Below are 16,728 nucleotides of genomic sequence, written 5' to 3'. Positions count from 1 at the left end.
CCAAATAAAGTCGTCGCTTAGTCATTTGGAAGAAAAAAGAATTGAATGTAGCTTAAATCATGTTTTCTTGCTGCAGAGTCAAGGTTCATTAATTTTAAATATACAAAATTTCATCAAAGCCAACAACATATCCCGATGGTCAAAATCCACGGAAAATCTTGCCGGAGTCCTCTACAAATTTGCTAGGAAGTATTTAGTCCAGCAGTTGTCTACTAATGCAAATTTGTTTAGATGGGGTAAAACGCAAAGCCCTCAATGTCCTCTCTGTGATTCTCAACAGACAAATAAGCACGTAGTTTCCAATTGTGGTTCTACATCCGCTCTGGCAAGATATACCGAAAGACACAACAAGATATTGGCCGTGATCATCAATTGACTGAAAATATCCGCTCCAGCCAATTGCCGCATATTTGCAGATTTAGAGTCTGAGGGTATTCGCCCAATATCTCAATTATTCAACAGTTTACAGTATACTTCAAAATAACAAAATTGAGATTCTAGAATTAACTGTGTGCCATGAAACCAATCTAGAATCCTCCAGGCAATACAAGAGAAATAAATACTCTAATAATTTGCATTGTTGTTTAAATAAAGACTATGAACATTGTTCAATAGTTATAAACTCATTCGAAATAACGCCTATTGGTTTTTACAATAATTTTAATTTGTCACTGTTTAAAGTTCCATGGCCGCTATCATTTAATGATAAATTGATAAACACTGTTATAAGATTATCGTATGATATTTACTGTGACAGGAACACGCTATGATGCTAATTAAATATATTTCACCGTTCTGCACTTAACTTCACAATGAGCAAAATGGTCTTAACCTTTAATATTATTTTATACAATTTTTAAAAATTTTATCATTATATATATATTTTTTATCTATATATATATATATTTTTATCATTGTCTGTTTTTTTTATGGTGAAAAATAAAAATTATTATTATTATTATTATTATTATTATTATTACCGAAAGTGCTCAAAAACTAATAGATGTAAATCACGCTTGGTGCAAAGCAACTGGAATAAGTTTGAGAATTGACAAGTGTTCCTCGTTCGGTATGCGAAAACGCAGGGGGGTTTACAAACAATTCCTTCCGGCGCTATCGATCAACATCAAACAAATCCCCCGTGTTGACATCTGGGAAAAAATATGATTTCGATGGCATTGTCGTTCCCATATAAATTAGGCGGCCTAAACGTTAGATCTCTCAAAAATTGTGCCGAATCTTTGAGATTAAAACTCCGTAGCTACCTGAAATCAAACGGCAACGAAGAACTCAAATGTTTATGGAGCAAGTCCTATAGCAACTATATAAAAATCGACAATTTGCTTCCTGACTCAAAAGACATAAAACCGGCACTCAGCATGCTAACGATCCTACAACAAAATGCAGAACTCGAGCATCTATCGCTAATCCGTTGCCAAGGGACAATTTTAAAAGTGATCAAAGACCAAATTTTTGCAGCTAGAATTGCTCACTGGTCGAAATTCACTGCAAACATCTCAGAAGTACTGTTAAAATTTGTTAGGAGAAGTCTCATCCAACAACTCCCCACAAATGCAAATTTGTTCAGGTGGGGCAAATCATCAACGGCTGACTGTCCATTGTGTAAAGCGCAGCAAACAAACAAACATGTTCTGTCTAACTGCAGTTCAGTGGCAGCACTGAAAAGATCACAAAGCGTCACAACAAAATTTTAAAGATAATTATAGAAAGGTTGAAAGCATGCACGAGTCCCGGGGTTTCGATGTATGCCGATGTGGATTATGATGGGATCCATCCAGTGTCTTGTCTCTTCAAATCCCTACGTCCTGACATCGCAATACTTCGTGATGACATAATAGAAATATTGGAGCTGACGGTCTGCCATGAATCCAACCTACTCAACTCAAAAGAATATAAAGCCACCAAATACTCAGAAAATCTCAAAAATATTTTGCATGACAATTCAATACACCTGAAAATAATAGTTAATACTCTTGAAATTTCAGCATTGGGTTTTTGCTATTTTTTTAAATTTATCCTTAATCAACATTTGGTCAGATCAATTTTATAATAACCTTATTAACTCTGTAATACCGTCATCTTATGCCATCTATTGTGAACGTAATAACATTTGAACTGTTCGTTTAAAACTAACTTTATCTCGTTGTACTCGTTTATTTCATATGATGAACATCGTAGAATACTATTGTATTTAATTTAATTCAGTTTTATTTATTTTATTTTTTTATTTAATTAGATTTTAATTAGACTTTTATCTCATTTTACTATATTTCATGTTTTTCTGGAAATAAAAGAGTGTTCACATTTAGACCGCATTGAAGACGAAAATAGAAGAAAAGATATTTTAAATCCAATTAATTAATAATTACTGACATGTTTGCAAAAAATAAATATGATGTAGGAAAAGTGAAATCAAAAGAAGTAGAAATAAATTTAGCATAAGAAATGAATATATAACAGCAAGACCATAAAATATTCTACAGTTGATGAAGAAATCAAGACTCAAGCCAAGAATTTATTAGAAGCCGATTTAAATGAAGAATCTGACTCCCCATATGCCTCAGCAGTAACATTGACTTTTAAAAAAGATGAGGGTCGTCGAACAAGGCTTTGCATTGATTTCAGATGATTAAATAAATTAGTCATTCCTGAATGCTACCCATTCCCTACTATTAATGACGTCATACATAAAGTTCTTACTATATGTGACGCCAAACTGCAAATATTTTACTGTACTTGACATAAATTCTGCATTTTGGTGTATACTATTAAAAAAGGAAGATAGAGAAAAAACTTAATTTATCACAAAATATGAAAAATTCATGTTTAATGTTGTACCCTTTGGCCTTAAAAATTCATAAGCAATTTTTTATCGTATTCTATACAATATCATAAGAATAAATAATCTGGAAAATATCTGCATTAACTATATTGATGACATTCTTATATTTTCACTTTCTTGGGAAGAAAAATTCATCATATTGAAAAGTGTTTGCAAATTATAAAGTTTTAAATTAAAATTCGAAAAATTAAATTTGCTGCCAAAATCGTTTAATACTTTGGACGCTTTATTCAAGAAAATAAAGTAGTACCAACTCAAGAAAATTTAATCGCCATCAAGAATCTTAAGAAACCAACAGATAAAACAGGAGTTAGGAGTGTGCTAGGATCTATTAATTTCTGCTTGAAATATTTTGAAAATAGAGCTCAAAAATTTGAACCATTGCTTACGCTTTTGAATGCGAATTCGTTTATAAGTTACACTCTGGTTTGATGATGACTGCCACACAATAAAACGTTGTGTGCGCAGATTAGAGAGGACTTATCGTCGTACCAGAAATCATCCTGATTTAGTTGGATGGAAGTCGGAATCATTGAAAAAACTTAAGTTGTTTGTTACGAAAAAAAAGCTTATTGGGAATCATTGATTTCACAAAACACCGGTAATTCAAAAAACTTTGGACCATTGTTACATCGTTAATGGGTAAAACAAACTTGTACGTCATCAAATAATTCTATCTCAGCAAATGACTACCCGAAGTACATTCTTTCAAAATCATCGATCACGTCGGGCGTAACTCTAAAAGAAAAATCAGAATATCGACAAACTGATTGCCGTCTTGATCACTTTGATGAGATTTTATGCGATGATTTGGGACCGGTGATATTGTAATTGGTATCAAAATCATGTTTGCTTGGTCCGGTCACGACTTCCATTTTGGAAGAACTGCTGGGGACTTTGCTTTCATTCTTGCTCCAGATAGTCAATGAAAGTATTCGCTCATCAAATGTTCCGAAATCACAGAAAAGAGCGATCATTACACCGTTGTTGAAAAAAGCTGAGTTATCGCCAGTTTTGGTCAGTAGTTACCGGCCAATATCAAATCTCAGCTTCATCTCAAAAATAATCAAGAAGTATAGAACTTAAATGTTTTGTTGTTTGTGATTTTCTTTTGCTTCTTGATGTTAAGATTGCAACGCAGGTATCTGTGTTGAAAAGCATTTAGTTTTTTTTCCTGCCTGGCGGAGATTGTCCAGGTCTTACTGCTATATAGATAAGTTCTCAACATGCACTTCTCATAAACAAGCATTTCATCTGGCATGTAAGCTTGGGATTATCTAAAATCTTTTTCTTGTGTCTGGCCATGACTATCACTGCCTTGCTTGCTGTTGATCTAGGGACTGAGCGTAAAGACACAATCTTGTTTAACACCGCTATTAACTGGAAACGCATCAAATGTGAATTTGTTAAATTGGATTGTGCCTTTCATGCTTTCGTGGGAGGCAATAATGAAATTCAGCAGACGTTTAAGAAATCTTGAAGAGACCTTCTCTGCAGACACAGTCAATGGCTTTTGTTAAATCGCTGAATGTAATGAACAGGAGTTTCTGTTGCTCTTGAAGTTGACGAAGAAAGAATATCATATCCGTAGTCAATCTTTCAGATTAAAACCAATACTGAGACTGAGATTCAGGTTGTACGCGCAATGCCAAGATCTGCAGAACAGCTAGGCCAACACTAACAAACACTTTTCTAACAATGCTGAATAGAGAGATAACTATGTAATTGTTGAACTAGCTGGGATATCTTTTGTTTCAGAACAGTTACAATGTTGGCATCACGCAATTACTGTGGTATTGATCCTTGTTCTTAGCATTAGCAAAGCAATTTAAGTAAAGGCAATTTAAGTAAAAGAATGTCCATTGTCCGTTTTGTTATTGAAGCCAAATTTATATCTGCATTGGTATTAATCATGCTTTTTCTAATTTTTTGAAGATTTTCAGTGATGCAATAAAAAGAATGTCCATTGTCGCATCGAAAAGCGATTCGTTTCAAGCAATCGTTTCAGCAAACAAAAAGTTTTGCTGAGAGCTGTCCATAAAAAATTAATTATTTAAAAATTAGAAAAAATTCCCTTCTCAACTCAGTAAAAATATTTATCAGCGCCATAAAAACTTATTTGCCAAAGTATGCAAGCAGGATGAAAATGATATTATAAAAAGTAAATTTTTGGAAAATAAAAATATTTATAAACGTGGAATCTAACCTAGGAAAGCAAATAAATTTAATCCGAAGATGATTATTAGAATAGATGACAGTGTAGCTTCGGTTTCATTAACAATTTTTTCGATTAGTCAAAGGCATTTGATATAATCGGCCATGACGTTTTATGCGTAAACTGTCCGCCTATGGTGTTAGAGGTATAGTATTGAAATGGTTGAAAAGCAATTTATCGGAGTGAAAGCGATATGTTGATTTAAACGGTGATCGGCCAGTTAGTAAAGGCGTTCCACAAGGTTCGATACTAGGGCCCCTTTTGTTCAGTTTGTATGTTAACGACATTGCGCATTTATGTAGGAATTTCAAATTAATACAGTTTGCTGATGATACTGTTATAATGGTGAAAGGTCGTGGTACCGATACGTTGGTGGTGGAATTGATAATAGAACTGTTAAATATTGCATACGGTTTAAAGCCAATATGTTGATAGTAAACTGGTGAAAAATTGTATGTTATTTGGTCAAAAATTTTCACCAATTTAATGAACTTTGATTTAAGCATGGGTTTAAAAACATCAAACGGGTTTTATCGATTATGTTTTTTGGGTCATCTTAACCAGCAACTTGTCGTGTCGTTTACATAGCAAGTAAAGATTTAAAAAAGTTAGGAGTTATCAATAGAATCAAATATAAGTTTCCTAGTAACGCAATAGACTCGCTTTATAATACTTCCTTAAAGCCATATTATTTGCATTGTATAACAATTGAGGGAATAGCCCAGATACTCATACAAAAACTATCAGAAAATCGCAGAAGCAATATTTAAGAATCTTAACAGGGCAGAGAAAATTTGAACTATCAATAAATTAAATTCATTCTACACCCAATAGTCAACGAATCGTTAAAAAGGTGTCTAAGAGCATACATAACACACCATCCATAAGTCTCCATTTTTTGGCTGGAGAAATGCCATTAAATTCAAGACACCAAAAATTAGCCTTAAATAACTTTCTAAAAATTAAATCTCAGATGAAAAATCCGGCATATAAATACATAACAGCAAAAACTAAGACACCAAAATCAAAATCGATTCCATTTCCAATAAGATTAAATGAATTCATCAAAGACATTAAAAATATAAAGACCATAGAAGATTTAAAGTTTGAATTTCCTCCTTGGTTACTAAAGCACCCAAAAATTGATACGTCAATAGCAGGAATGGGCCAAGATGTAAAACTAGCAAAAACCTTAGTTAAAGAAAAAATTAATAACAATTTAAACTTTATTCAAATATATACGGATGGATCAAAAATGGAAAATTCAACGTCTGCAGCAATGGTGGCCTACTGGCAAAGGAAACGTGTTCAGGGATTAATGATGCACCTACCAGGACAAGCTTCAATATACACCGCAGAGATCCTTGCTATAGACATGCTTTTATATTTTATTATTAATTCAAAAAAAATAGATTCATAATATTCAGAATAGAAGTCAGGAAGTCTTGATCTCATTTGTGGAGGAAATAGATTTGATCAACAGAATTTGAAGTCTTCTAGATGTCACAACAAAATAATCAGTTAAAATAGTCGCATCGTACTGAAACGCCGTTAAGCTGCAAAAAAATTCATCTACATCGTCAACTAACAACTGCTTTTTATTGAATAATATTAAAAAAATTTCCAAGTTTCAATATCATCAATCATCATTTGTATCATTTAACAAGACCTTTAAGAAATTTTCACTATTTTTATATTTTTATTCCTCGTATTTTAAAAGTCTATTCCAAAAGTTTTTAATAGTATACTGGATTCAATATTTAAAAAAACTGTACGTTATATTAATAACTTTCAGTATTTTTTAATTATTTAATCTTTAATTTCTAATCAAACTGGTTTTATCGTAATTTGATATTTTGTTTTTGTGGTTTGTTGTTAGGTTTTTTTAAAGGCAGGTATGTTTGCCTCTGCCAATGAGTTAAATAAAAATTGAACTAGCGAGTTCCATCAACCCGGATCGACTGGTGCTAGTTATTTTCATTTATTTGATTACTTCAAAATTTAAATAAAGTTAAAACCATGAAAATATAAAAATGCTTGAATTTATGTTAAAAAATGTTTAAAAAGTAGGTTGAGAATTCGTAAAAAGTAAAAATACACGACAACAGTTGAAATAATTTCAAAAAAGGTAATAAATACATGAAAATACTTAGAACTACATTAGAAATTCAACAAAACAATTAACTAGTGAAAAAATAAAAAAAAGATTAACGCTGCTGAGATGTGGTTTTCGAGAAGAATTATGAAAATTAGTGGCTCATACTTCGAATGAGTATGTATTAAAACAGTCAAGTTATGATAAAGAGGAAATTACTAGAGATAATCCGATGAGGGGCAGTTAAAGTTTTTGGTCACATCATGCGTAAGGAAAAATTGCAAAATCAAGCAACTGCTGGAAAGATTGCAGGGAAAAGAGATCACTGTCACCAACGAATAACAGTCGTGAAGTCCTTGTGTCACTTGTTGAATATCACCACATTTCAACTACTACAAAGTGTTAAAGATCGGGTTTTGTGGAGGCTGAGGGTTGCCAATGTCCTGAAAGGATAAGGCATAAAAAAGAAAGAAGATTTGACAATACATAAAAAACAGATATCTAAACCATCAGTCTAACCAAAAAAACTCATTCACACTCAAAGCCAACTCCAATCTAACCAAAGCACTCATTCGCAATCAAAGCCAACTCATTTAACAAAGAATAACCAAAAACGAAGATCTATAAGAAAAACAATCAGTTTCGAAGGAAAATTTATAAATGTCACGATAATAGAATTGATCTGAATTTTAATCACAAGTAAAATTTATTTGCATGCACCACGCATAAACTAAGAATTGACACGTCAGCCAATACATTTCATGAGAATTTCCAACAAACATCTTTCTGAAAACAATCCAGTTTTGTTAAATAGATGTTTATTAAAGAACACAACCTATCTTGTTTATTTCAATTTCTACATGACAGAAATATCAAAATAACATTTTAACTTATTATTCACATCCATCAATTCTTCGTTTATCTGGATATTTTTGCGTTTTTTTAGATCGAGCATTTCAGGAATTAAATCGAAAACTTTATAATGAGGAGACATTTTTGTATTTGTTTTGGTTTTTTTTTCATGTTCAATTCATAAATTTTGAATAATATTTAGAAGCAATATCTATATTAATAAAATTAAACAACACTGTGAAAAACAAAAATGTAAAAAAGATTAGTTAAATAAAAAACAACGAACTAATAACAAGTAATAAAAAATGTTAGGGCAGACTAAATAATGACAAACAAATGAAATAAGTCTTAAGCTGTATTGTTAAACGTCATAACTTTTTAATGACAAACAAATGAAATAAGTTTTAAGCTGTTTTTTAAACGTCATAATTTTTGAATAACATTTAAAAACATTATTATTATCAAAATATTAAATAATAAACAAAATTTTTAAAAAATTAGTTAAATAAAAAATAACAACAACAAAGCAGCAAGGAAAACAGCAACAAAAATTTAAAAAATGTTGAGGGATATTAAATAGTCGTAATGTTTATAACTAAATTTTTGACATACAAATAAAATAAGTTTAAGCTGTTTTTTAAACGTCATAACTATTTAGAGATCTTAGATATGTGCAGGCTGTTCCAGACGTTTGGAGCGTAAAAAAAAATTGACGGGCACTAGTTTTGTTCATAGTTTGGATAGCTCTAATCAAAAGTTCTTCATCTGATCTCGTCTTTAAAAGTGTTTTGAAATAGGGTCACTTTTAGTAGTAGTCATGACCCAGTTAGTTCCAAAGGAGATGAATCTTCTGCCTAACTTCGGCATTTTAAGTTTTTTGATGATGTATTACGAATGATTTCACTATTGACTTTGCTAGGGAAATTAGCCCTAAACGAAAGAGTAAATTTTTTATTTTCTGGTTGCTCAATCTTCGTATAGTTTTTGGAGGGTAGGCCAAAAGGAAGGATTATTGAAAACATCTTCAAGAATGCAAGAATGTTTGTTTCATTTTTGAAAATTTTTGTCAAGCATCAGTATTTAAAATTCTTTCGTACTTTATGACACTTGTTCATTTTTTGTTACATAACCAAAAGTGAGTCATTTTTTTCAAATTAAATTGAAATTCCATGCACGATTTTTGTGTATACTTGGGTTGTTGTTGTTAGTCGGGTTTTATTAAAGACTCGCTGTAATTGACATGAAATGAATTAAACTAGAAAGAATAATTTTAAAATTTATAAGATGCTCTGCAAAAGCAAAAGGGAAATCAACGAAATGAACAAAAGGTTTGAAAGTGTTAAAAAAAACTTTGAGGATGTTATGACCGAACAAAGTTAATTTGTTTAAGGAAATGTTAAATTTTTATTTTAATGTTTTTTATATTTTTTTAAAAACAGATGAATTCATGAAGGCTTCTTCTGTTAACGTCGGCAAAGATGATCTTTCATTTATAATTTCTTTGTTAGTGTTGGAACTTTTTTCTGATTTAGGCTACATTTTTTATTCGGCAGTGAAATATAATTAGAAAACAACGCAAATTTAACTAGTGCAAATATAAAATTATATCGAATCTTTAGCATGCTACGCTCAACTTTTTACCGATAGGGGGATCTGCCTCTAAATGATAGTCAATGTAAACATAGCGTGTAGAATAATAAAATTGTTTGAATTGCTTGGGCATGGAATATTAACAAAATATTTTACCAGCTTTAGGAGCGTGGTGAGTAAATAATAATAAGAAAAATGTCGTTTATAAACGCCATGAAGCGACTTAAGCGCCTTGAAATTAAAAAATTAATTGCATTTTGATGAAGCTTCCTGACTTAACATGATTAATGATTTAAATGATTGAAAAGCTGCATGACACACATTCACGCTGGTAATAAAACTGACTTCTTTCCGTTTTCAGACATTTTTTGTAGTCTATCAAATGCAGCACTGACCATAACCGTTCGGTTGAAATTATTGACTGTTTCGAGGTTTTGTCTTTTACAGTCTAAACATACCATGATCCAACAAACCGCATACTAACCAGTACGAAATGCAAAAGAAAGACAAAAGCCACTTGCAAATCAACTAGTCTCAAACAATACACTACGTTAGGACAATATTGATAGATAAACACAGTAAAGTAAAGTAAAGTTAATGAAATATTTACTATTATAAAAAGCAACAACGACATCAGCAAAAAACTATCAAATCAAAAATAAGCTTGGTCAAAACATATAATCAACTTTTATCTATAACCTTTTAGAATCTAATTTTCATTTTTATATCTGTAAATAAAAACCAAAACAGTTGATCCTTCAACTTTTATAATTCATAGAAAGACTTCACTTTCTCAAACGTGATTCACGATAGCTCGCTATTTTTATAAGTTTTTCTGTTGCAATTATTGGTTCTAAGAAAGCAGTTCAGTTTCGTTTTTTTTGCTCTGCTTGACATATCATTTGTTCAAGTCAAAAAACACCTCTATTCAAAATGCCAAGTCAATAAATCAATCTTCGTTTAGCGTCCAGAGACCCAGTTCTCCGAGGTAGGACGTTGTTATCTTTGCCATCAATTTTTTGCGCCAAATTAGACGATTAGTTGTATCCATTCATTTAAATTTAGAGCTTTCATGTCTTGCTCGATTGTCTGGACTAGGACTTCTTTGGGCGGCCTTTGGGACGTGTGCCAGGTACTTCAACATTTGCAAGAGAAGTTATGGCACTGTTTCCACTTCGTTTGACATTACCAAACCACCTCAGTCGGTGTTGCCGGAATTCGTCCTTTATATCATCTAAACCAGCACGACGCAGGATTTTGGTAGATTTTATGTGGTCTTTCAGACTAATTAGTAAGTCCGGAAAAACATAAATGTATGATGACTGAAGGTATCACTTTTTGTATCGTGTTGTTATATTTTGAATGAAGTGTTTCTTTCATTTTAAGAAGACGATTATTTTGCGTCGTAATTTAGTTACAGGCGTGGTTTGTGTTGTAGCATTGTAGTAAACATTGAGCGGAAAAGAGGTCTGTGTGTTGTTAAATGTTGAATTTTGAATGGCATTTTGAAATATTTGAAATATTATCATCTTATCTAAAGTGTCCAATTTTGTTTGTCCTGCTTGCATCAATCCACAACAACAAATACGAAATAAAATGTTTTTGAAAGCATTACGGTAGAGAAAGTCACATCGTTTCATTATATAGGGTATGTTCTGGATTGTACTGGAACAGCTGAAGCTGCCGTTCGAGCACGCATACGTGCAGCCTAAAATAAATGGCATCTCCTTGCCTTTATATTGTTGCGGAATTGATTGTCTTTATATTGATTGGAACAACAACTTCAACGAACCGACATGAATATGCTCCGATGGATGCAACGAATTAGTCTGATGGACCACATCAAATCTACCGAAATCCTGCGTCGTGCTGGTTTAGATGACATAAAAGATGAATGCCGGCAACACCGTTTGCAGTGGTTTGGTCAAGTCAAACGAAGTGGAAACGGTGCCATAATTTTTCTTGCAGATGTTGAAATACCTGGCACACGTCCCAAAGGCCGTCCAAAGATGTCCTGGTCGCAAAAAATCGAGCAAGACATGAAAGCTCTAATTTTAAATGAAAGGGATACAACTGATCGTCTAATTTGGCGCAAAAATTTGGCAAAGAAAACAACGTCCTACCTTGGGGAACTGGGTCTCTAGACGCTAAACGAAGATTGATTGATTGATTGAACTCTTCTTAAATTAAATTACTTTTTGCTAATCTAGCAGAATAAATTTGGAGATCATCAACATACATATGGACCCCAAAACCATATTTTTTCACTGAAACATACATCAAAAATAGAATCGACCCCATCACTGAACCCTGGAGAATACCAGTAACGAACTTTTTATATTCAATTCATCAAAAACGTGGCAGACCAATCCAGAGCAACGTCAGAAATACAAAAAAAACCGCCAATCTCTTTTACAGCACACCATTGTCAACTTTGTCAATCGCTGAAATGAGGTAAGTGAAGCCATTAACACCTCCCTACCATTATTCACCTCATTGATAATCTCATCAAACACCTTCAGCAAAGCTGTTTCTGTAGATGACCGTGGTCTGTAAGCTGACTGAAATCTGGGCAACAACCGGTGGGCAGACAGGTGACCAAACAGACAAGCAAGCACCAATCGTTCGAAATTGCCGACTTCAGTCCCCGGGGAAACACCAGTTTTGAATGAAGTATTTATCCACAATAAAAAAGAAATGGCAGTAAATAATTCAAAAATCTCAACTGCTTTGAGAGAAATGAGTCTAAACCACATGTTGTTGGCTTTGAATTTTGACTAAAACACCAAAATTGAAAATTTACTAAGTTTAAAGAAATTGCGAGATGTTGCTACACTGGTAGCTGCAACCTTGTCAGTGAAAAATCGCGTAAAATCACCAGTTTTTTACGATGTATGATGAGAAGTTTGCTTTTTGTTCACCGAGCAGATTGTTGATTGAATGCCGATGTTGTTTTGGGTTTGATCTACTCTCGGTGATATTTGTATTTCAAAATAAAGTCCTCTTACAGTTATACAGGGCGTGCAGCTGTAACAACTGATTTTTTCAGCAATTTTTATCGGAGCCAGATGTGTTCGTCTGAAAACTTTTTCGCGTATCCTGGTAGCTTGTCTTTCTTGAAAACAATCATTATAGAACAATCATTATAGAGTCTTTAACCTTGGTCAAAGACCTAACAAGGTCAAAAACACTGACATAGCTAACCTTTTCAGCAACATCATTATTAAGGCGACATAACTGAAATAATTATTCAGTGATCAGACATCACCGGTGAGTGAACCAACACCTGGCGAACCACCAGCGAATCACTCATATTACCAGATCGAGAATATTTTTTGAACCATGATTTGGTGAATCGACAATCTGAACCAAACCATATGTTGCTATCAATTCTGTAAAACTAGATGATATATGGTTCTCACGATCGTTGATTTGAATGCTGAAATCGCTCGTAAGATCGGCCTTTGGAGACTAATCGTGAAAAACCGTTGGCAGAACTTATTTATGGATCTTTCACATGGAGCAGTGGAACTAGGTCTGTAAACTCCAAGACAGATAATTTTCTTTGATCTGAATATTAACAGACAGGCTATTGCCTTAAACGTTTCAAAACGACGACCAAGGTTATTGTGTTACATTACAAATTTTCATTCGTTATATATTATGGTTAGATCACCACCTCTTCTGACTTGACCATCCGGAGGATTCGTAGTGAATCCAGGTGAGCAAACGGTTCGGGAACGCACATTTTTAAAGCTGTGTTACTTGAAGAATTTTTTTTCTGTTATCAATCCAATTATTCTTAATCTTGATAATTTATCTCTCTCAACTTTTAAATTTTATGCTCTTTTTAAAAATTCTGCTATCCACCCATTCTAAAAAATTCTTTGAAATATTTTTTTGTTTCTAATTATAGACATTTCTAACCTTTTTTTTTTATCTCAAAAATACTTAAAAAAAATGATTTTCCAGCAACTCTTTTCTTATCTCAACTTAACCTTTTTACTTCCTTCTACTCATTCTAGTTTTAGGCTTGTTCATAGTATAATAATAGAAGAATAATAATAATAAAATAATAGTATAATAATGTTCATAATAGAAAAAGTAGTTTTTAATCAACTGTCATCCTATTTAGACTTTAACTCCTTGCTACCTGTATACAATCTGGTTTCAGACCTGCTCACAGTACTGAAACTTCTTTACTTAAAATACACAATGATATCCTTCTCTCTAGTGATAATAGTAATCTTACTCTTCTTCTTGCTCTTGACTTTTCCTCGGCTTTTGATACTGTTGACCATACTATTCTCTTGAGACTGCTGCATCTTTCTTTTAATATTACTGATTCTTGTCTATCTTGGTTTACTTCTTATCTCTGTAATCGTTTTTCTTCTGTTCTCAATAGTTCTTCTTCTAACTTCTCTACTCTTACTTTCGGAGTACCTCAGGGTTCTATCCTTGGCCCTCTTCTATTTATATTCTATACTTCTGAATTACTTCGTATTATTAATAACTTTTCTTTCTCTAGTCAACTATATGCTGATGATTCTTACATTTATACTTCTTTTCCTCCATCTAATCTCAATAGTGTTCTTCATAATTTATCTCTATGTCTTTCTTCAATTATCGCTTGGTCTGACTCTATGTGTCTTAAACTTAATCCTTCTAAGTTTGAATTAATTTATTTTAATAAATCTAAACACTCTATTACTATTCCTTCTATTATCTTACCTGATTCTAAAACTCTTGATGTCTCTCATAAGTTTCGTAGTCTAGGTTTTATCTTTGATTCTACTATGTCTCTCTCTTCTCAGATTAATAGTGTTGCTAGAAGCTCTTACTTTCATCTACGTAGAATAAAAAAATTTTTGCCTTTTCTTGATGATCCTACTCTTCTCCTTCTTGTTACTTTGTTAGTCTTATCTAGGATTGATTATTGTAACTCGCTCTACTATGGTCTTCCTGACTCTATACTCTATCCTTTAAGTAAAGCTTTTAACTATGCTGCTCGTCTAGTTGCTCGTGCCCCTTTCTTTTCTCATATATCTCCATATCTTGTTCTCTTGCACTGGCTACCTATAAAATATAGAATAATTTTTAAAATTTGCACGTTCATGTATAAGTCTCAATCTAAATTATTTCCTAAGTATTTATCAGATATATTAATTGAACCTAAACGCCCCGGTTTACGATCGTCTTCTTGTTCTCGCTTTTTCTTAACACGTGTTAAACACTCTTTTGCCAAATCTGCTTTTGCTTTTTCTGGTTCTTTTCTCTGGAACTCTCTACCTACTTCTCTGACTACTTCTCCATCACTTGCGAAGTTCAGAGCGGATCTCAAGACCCATTTGTTTTCAAAATTCATTGAGGAGCGCTGTTGATCATCGCGGAAATAGCGCTTTATAAGCTAATTTATTGATTGATTGATTGAGTATTGAGAGTTCTGTTTTAAGAATTCATAATGATATTTTTCTTGCAAGCGATGCTAGAAATCTCACTTTTCTTCTTGCCCTTGACTATTTCTCAGCTTTTGATTCTGTCGATTATTGTTTTTTGCTAAAACTTTTTCAACAGTCTTTTAACATCATGAATTATTGTTTTTCCTGGTGTTTGTCTTTTCTTAATGATCGTTACTCCCATGTTGTCTTAAAAACTTTTTCTATTCCTTTTTCAGTTGCTTTTAATCTACCTCAAGGCTCTTTAGTCATCTTTTTTATATATATACGTCTTATTTGCTTCGCATAATTTTTTTTCAAAAATCGACTTTATGCTGATGGTCATGATTCTTTTATATATACTTTTTTTCCTGAATCTAATTCATTAATAATTTAACATTATGTCTTAACTTTGTTACTTCTATAAATACTTTTATGTTACTTAAGCTTAATCTTTCTAAGTTTTAATAAGTCTAAAAATTCTATCAATCTTTCTTTTATTACTTTTATTTCCTGACCTGTCTTTAATTTTTTATACTTCTATACTTAGATTACTTTGACTCGGTTATATTTTTTTGTCAATCAATCAATCTTCGTTTTGCGTCCAGAGGCCCGGTTTCCCGAGGTAGGACGTGGTTTCATTGATTTTTGAAGATTTCTTTGTCTTCTTAAATTAATAAGAATTTAATAATAATTTTAATAATAATTTTTAAACTAATTAAAAAAAACTCTTACATTTTTTTGATGGTTTTGCTCTTCAATTGCTTGTTTTTTTGCTGGTTTTATCTGCCTTATCTCTAATTGATTATTGTAACTCACTCTATTTTGGACATTCTGAATCTACTTTATACCCTAAAACTAAAGCCTTCAATTCTGCTGCTCGCTTGGTTTCTCGTGCTTCTCTGTTATCTCACATTTCTACTTTTCTAAAACTATAACTACTTATGGCTATATTTTAAAATACTTCTTAGGTATAGAATTGTCTTTAAGCTATGCACTTTGATGTTCAAATCTCAATCTAACAATTTTTTTAAATATTTTTTTAATCATTTGCCTATACCTAAACGCTCTGGTCTTAGATCTTCTTCTCATTCTCACTATTTCATAATATCTTAAACACTTTCTTACTTTTTTTTACTGTTGCTCATACTTCTTCTGAATCACTTTTTTCTACATTTCATTAGTTAGGGCTGGTCTCTAAACTTATTTTAATACATTAATGAATAAATTATGTAATTTATGATTTTTTAATTGTTAGTAATTTACAAGTTTTGTTCCGACAAAGCTTTTTATTTGTTATTGTTGTTTAAATTTATATTTGATAACAGAGCAAAGAAAATTAAAAGATTGAATATTTCAGTTGAGAATATTAAATTATACGGAGACGAAGTTTCAAAAAAAAACAAAGTTGCGCACTTGGTAAATTTAAAAAATATTTACATGCATACAAATATAATCTCATTAGAACATATTGATTAACTAGGAAGTTAAAGAGTTAGATTGTATCAGTTTTGCAGCTAATTTCAATCCAAATAGACGAATGACTGGTGAATTTAAACGTTATCAAATAGACAACAATAAACTTTTGTATAATAGCCCAAAAATGTAAGTTGATTTTAATTGCTTTGAATGATTGGTTAACATTTTCTGCCGTATTTCATTGGTGCTGTATACATAA

General features: G+C 32.1%; 1 protein-coding gene across 1 annotated transcript; it reads right to left on the bottom strand.

Annotated features, from left to right (window-relative positions):
* Window positions 1–10,991: 10,991 nt before the first annotated feature.
* On the bottom strand, window positions 10,992–13,940 carry HELRODRAFT_174306 (hypothetical protein; the record flags this gene model as incomplete). Its single annotated transcript, XM_009020835.1, has 5 exons — window positions 10,992–11,084; window positions 12,039–12,392; window positions 12,934–13,086; window positions 13,295–13,371; window positions 13,868–13,940. 5 exons carry the CDS (start codon window positions 13,938–13,940, stop codon window positions 10,992–10,994), a joined length of 750 nt encoding a protein of 249 aa, XP_009019083.1.
* Between the last annotated feature and the right edge of the window lie 2,788 nt (window positions 13,941–16,728).

This window comes from Helobdella robusta (assembly GCF_000326865.2).
Source record: "Helobdella robusta unplaced genomic scaffold HELROscaffold_29, whole genome shotgun sequence".
In the NCBI taxonomy this organism is placed as follows: Eukaryota; Metazoa; Annelida; class Clitellata; order Rhynchobdellida; family Glossiphoniidae; genus Helobdella; species Helobdella robusta.
This window is presented reverse-complemented; position numbering and strand designations above follow the sequence as displayed.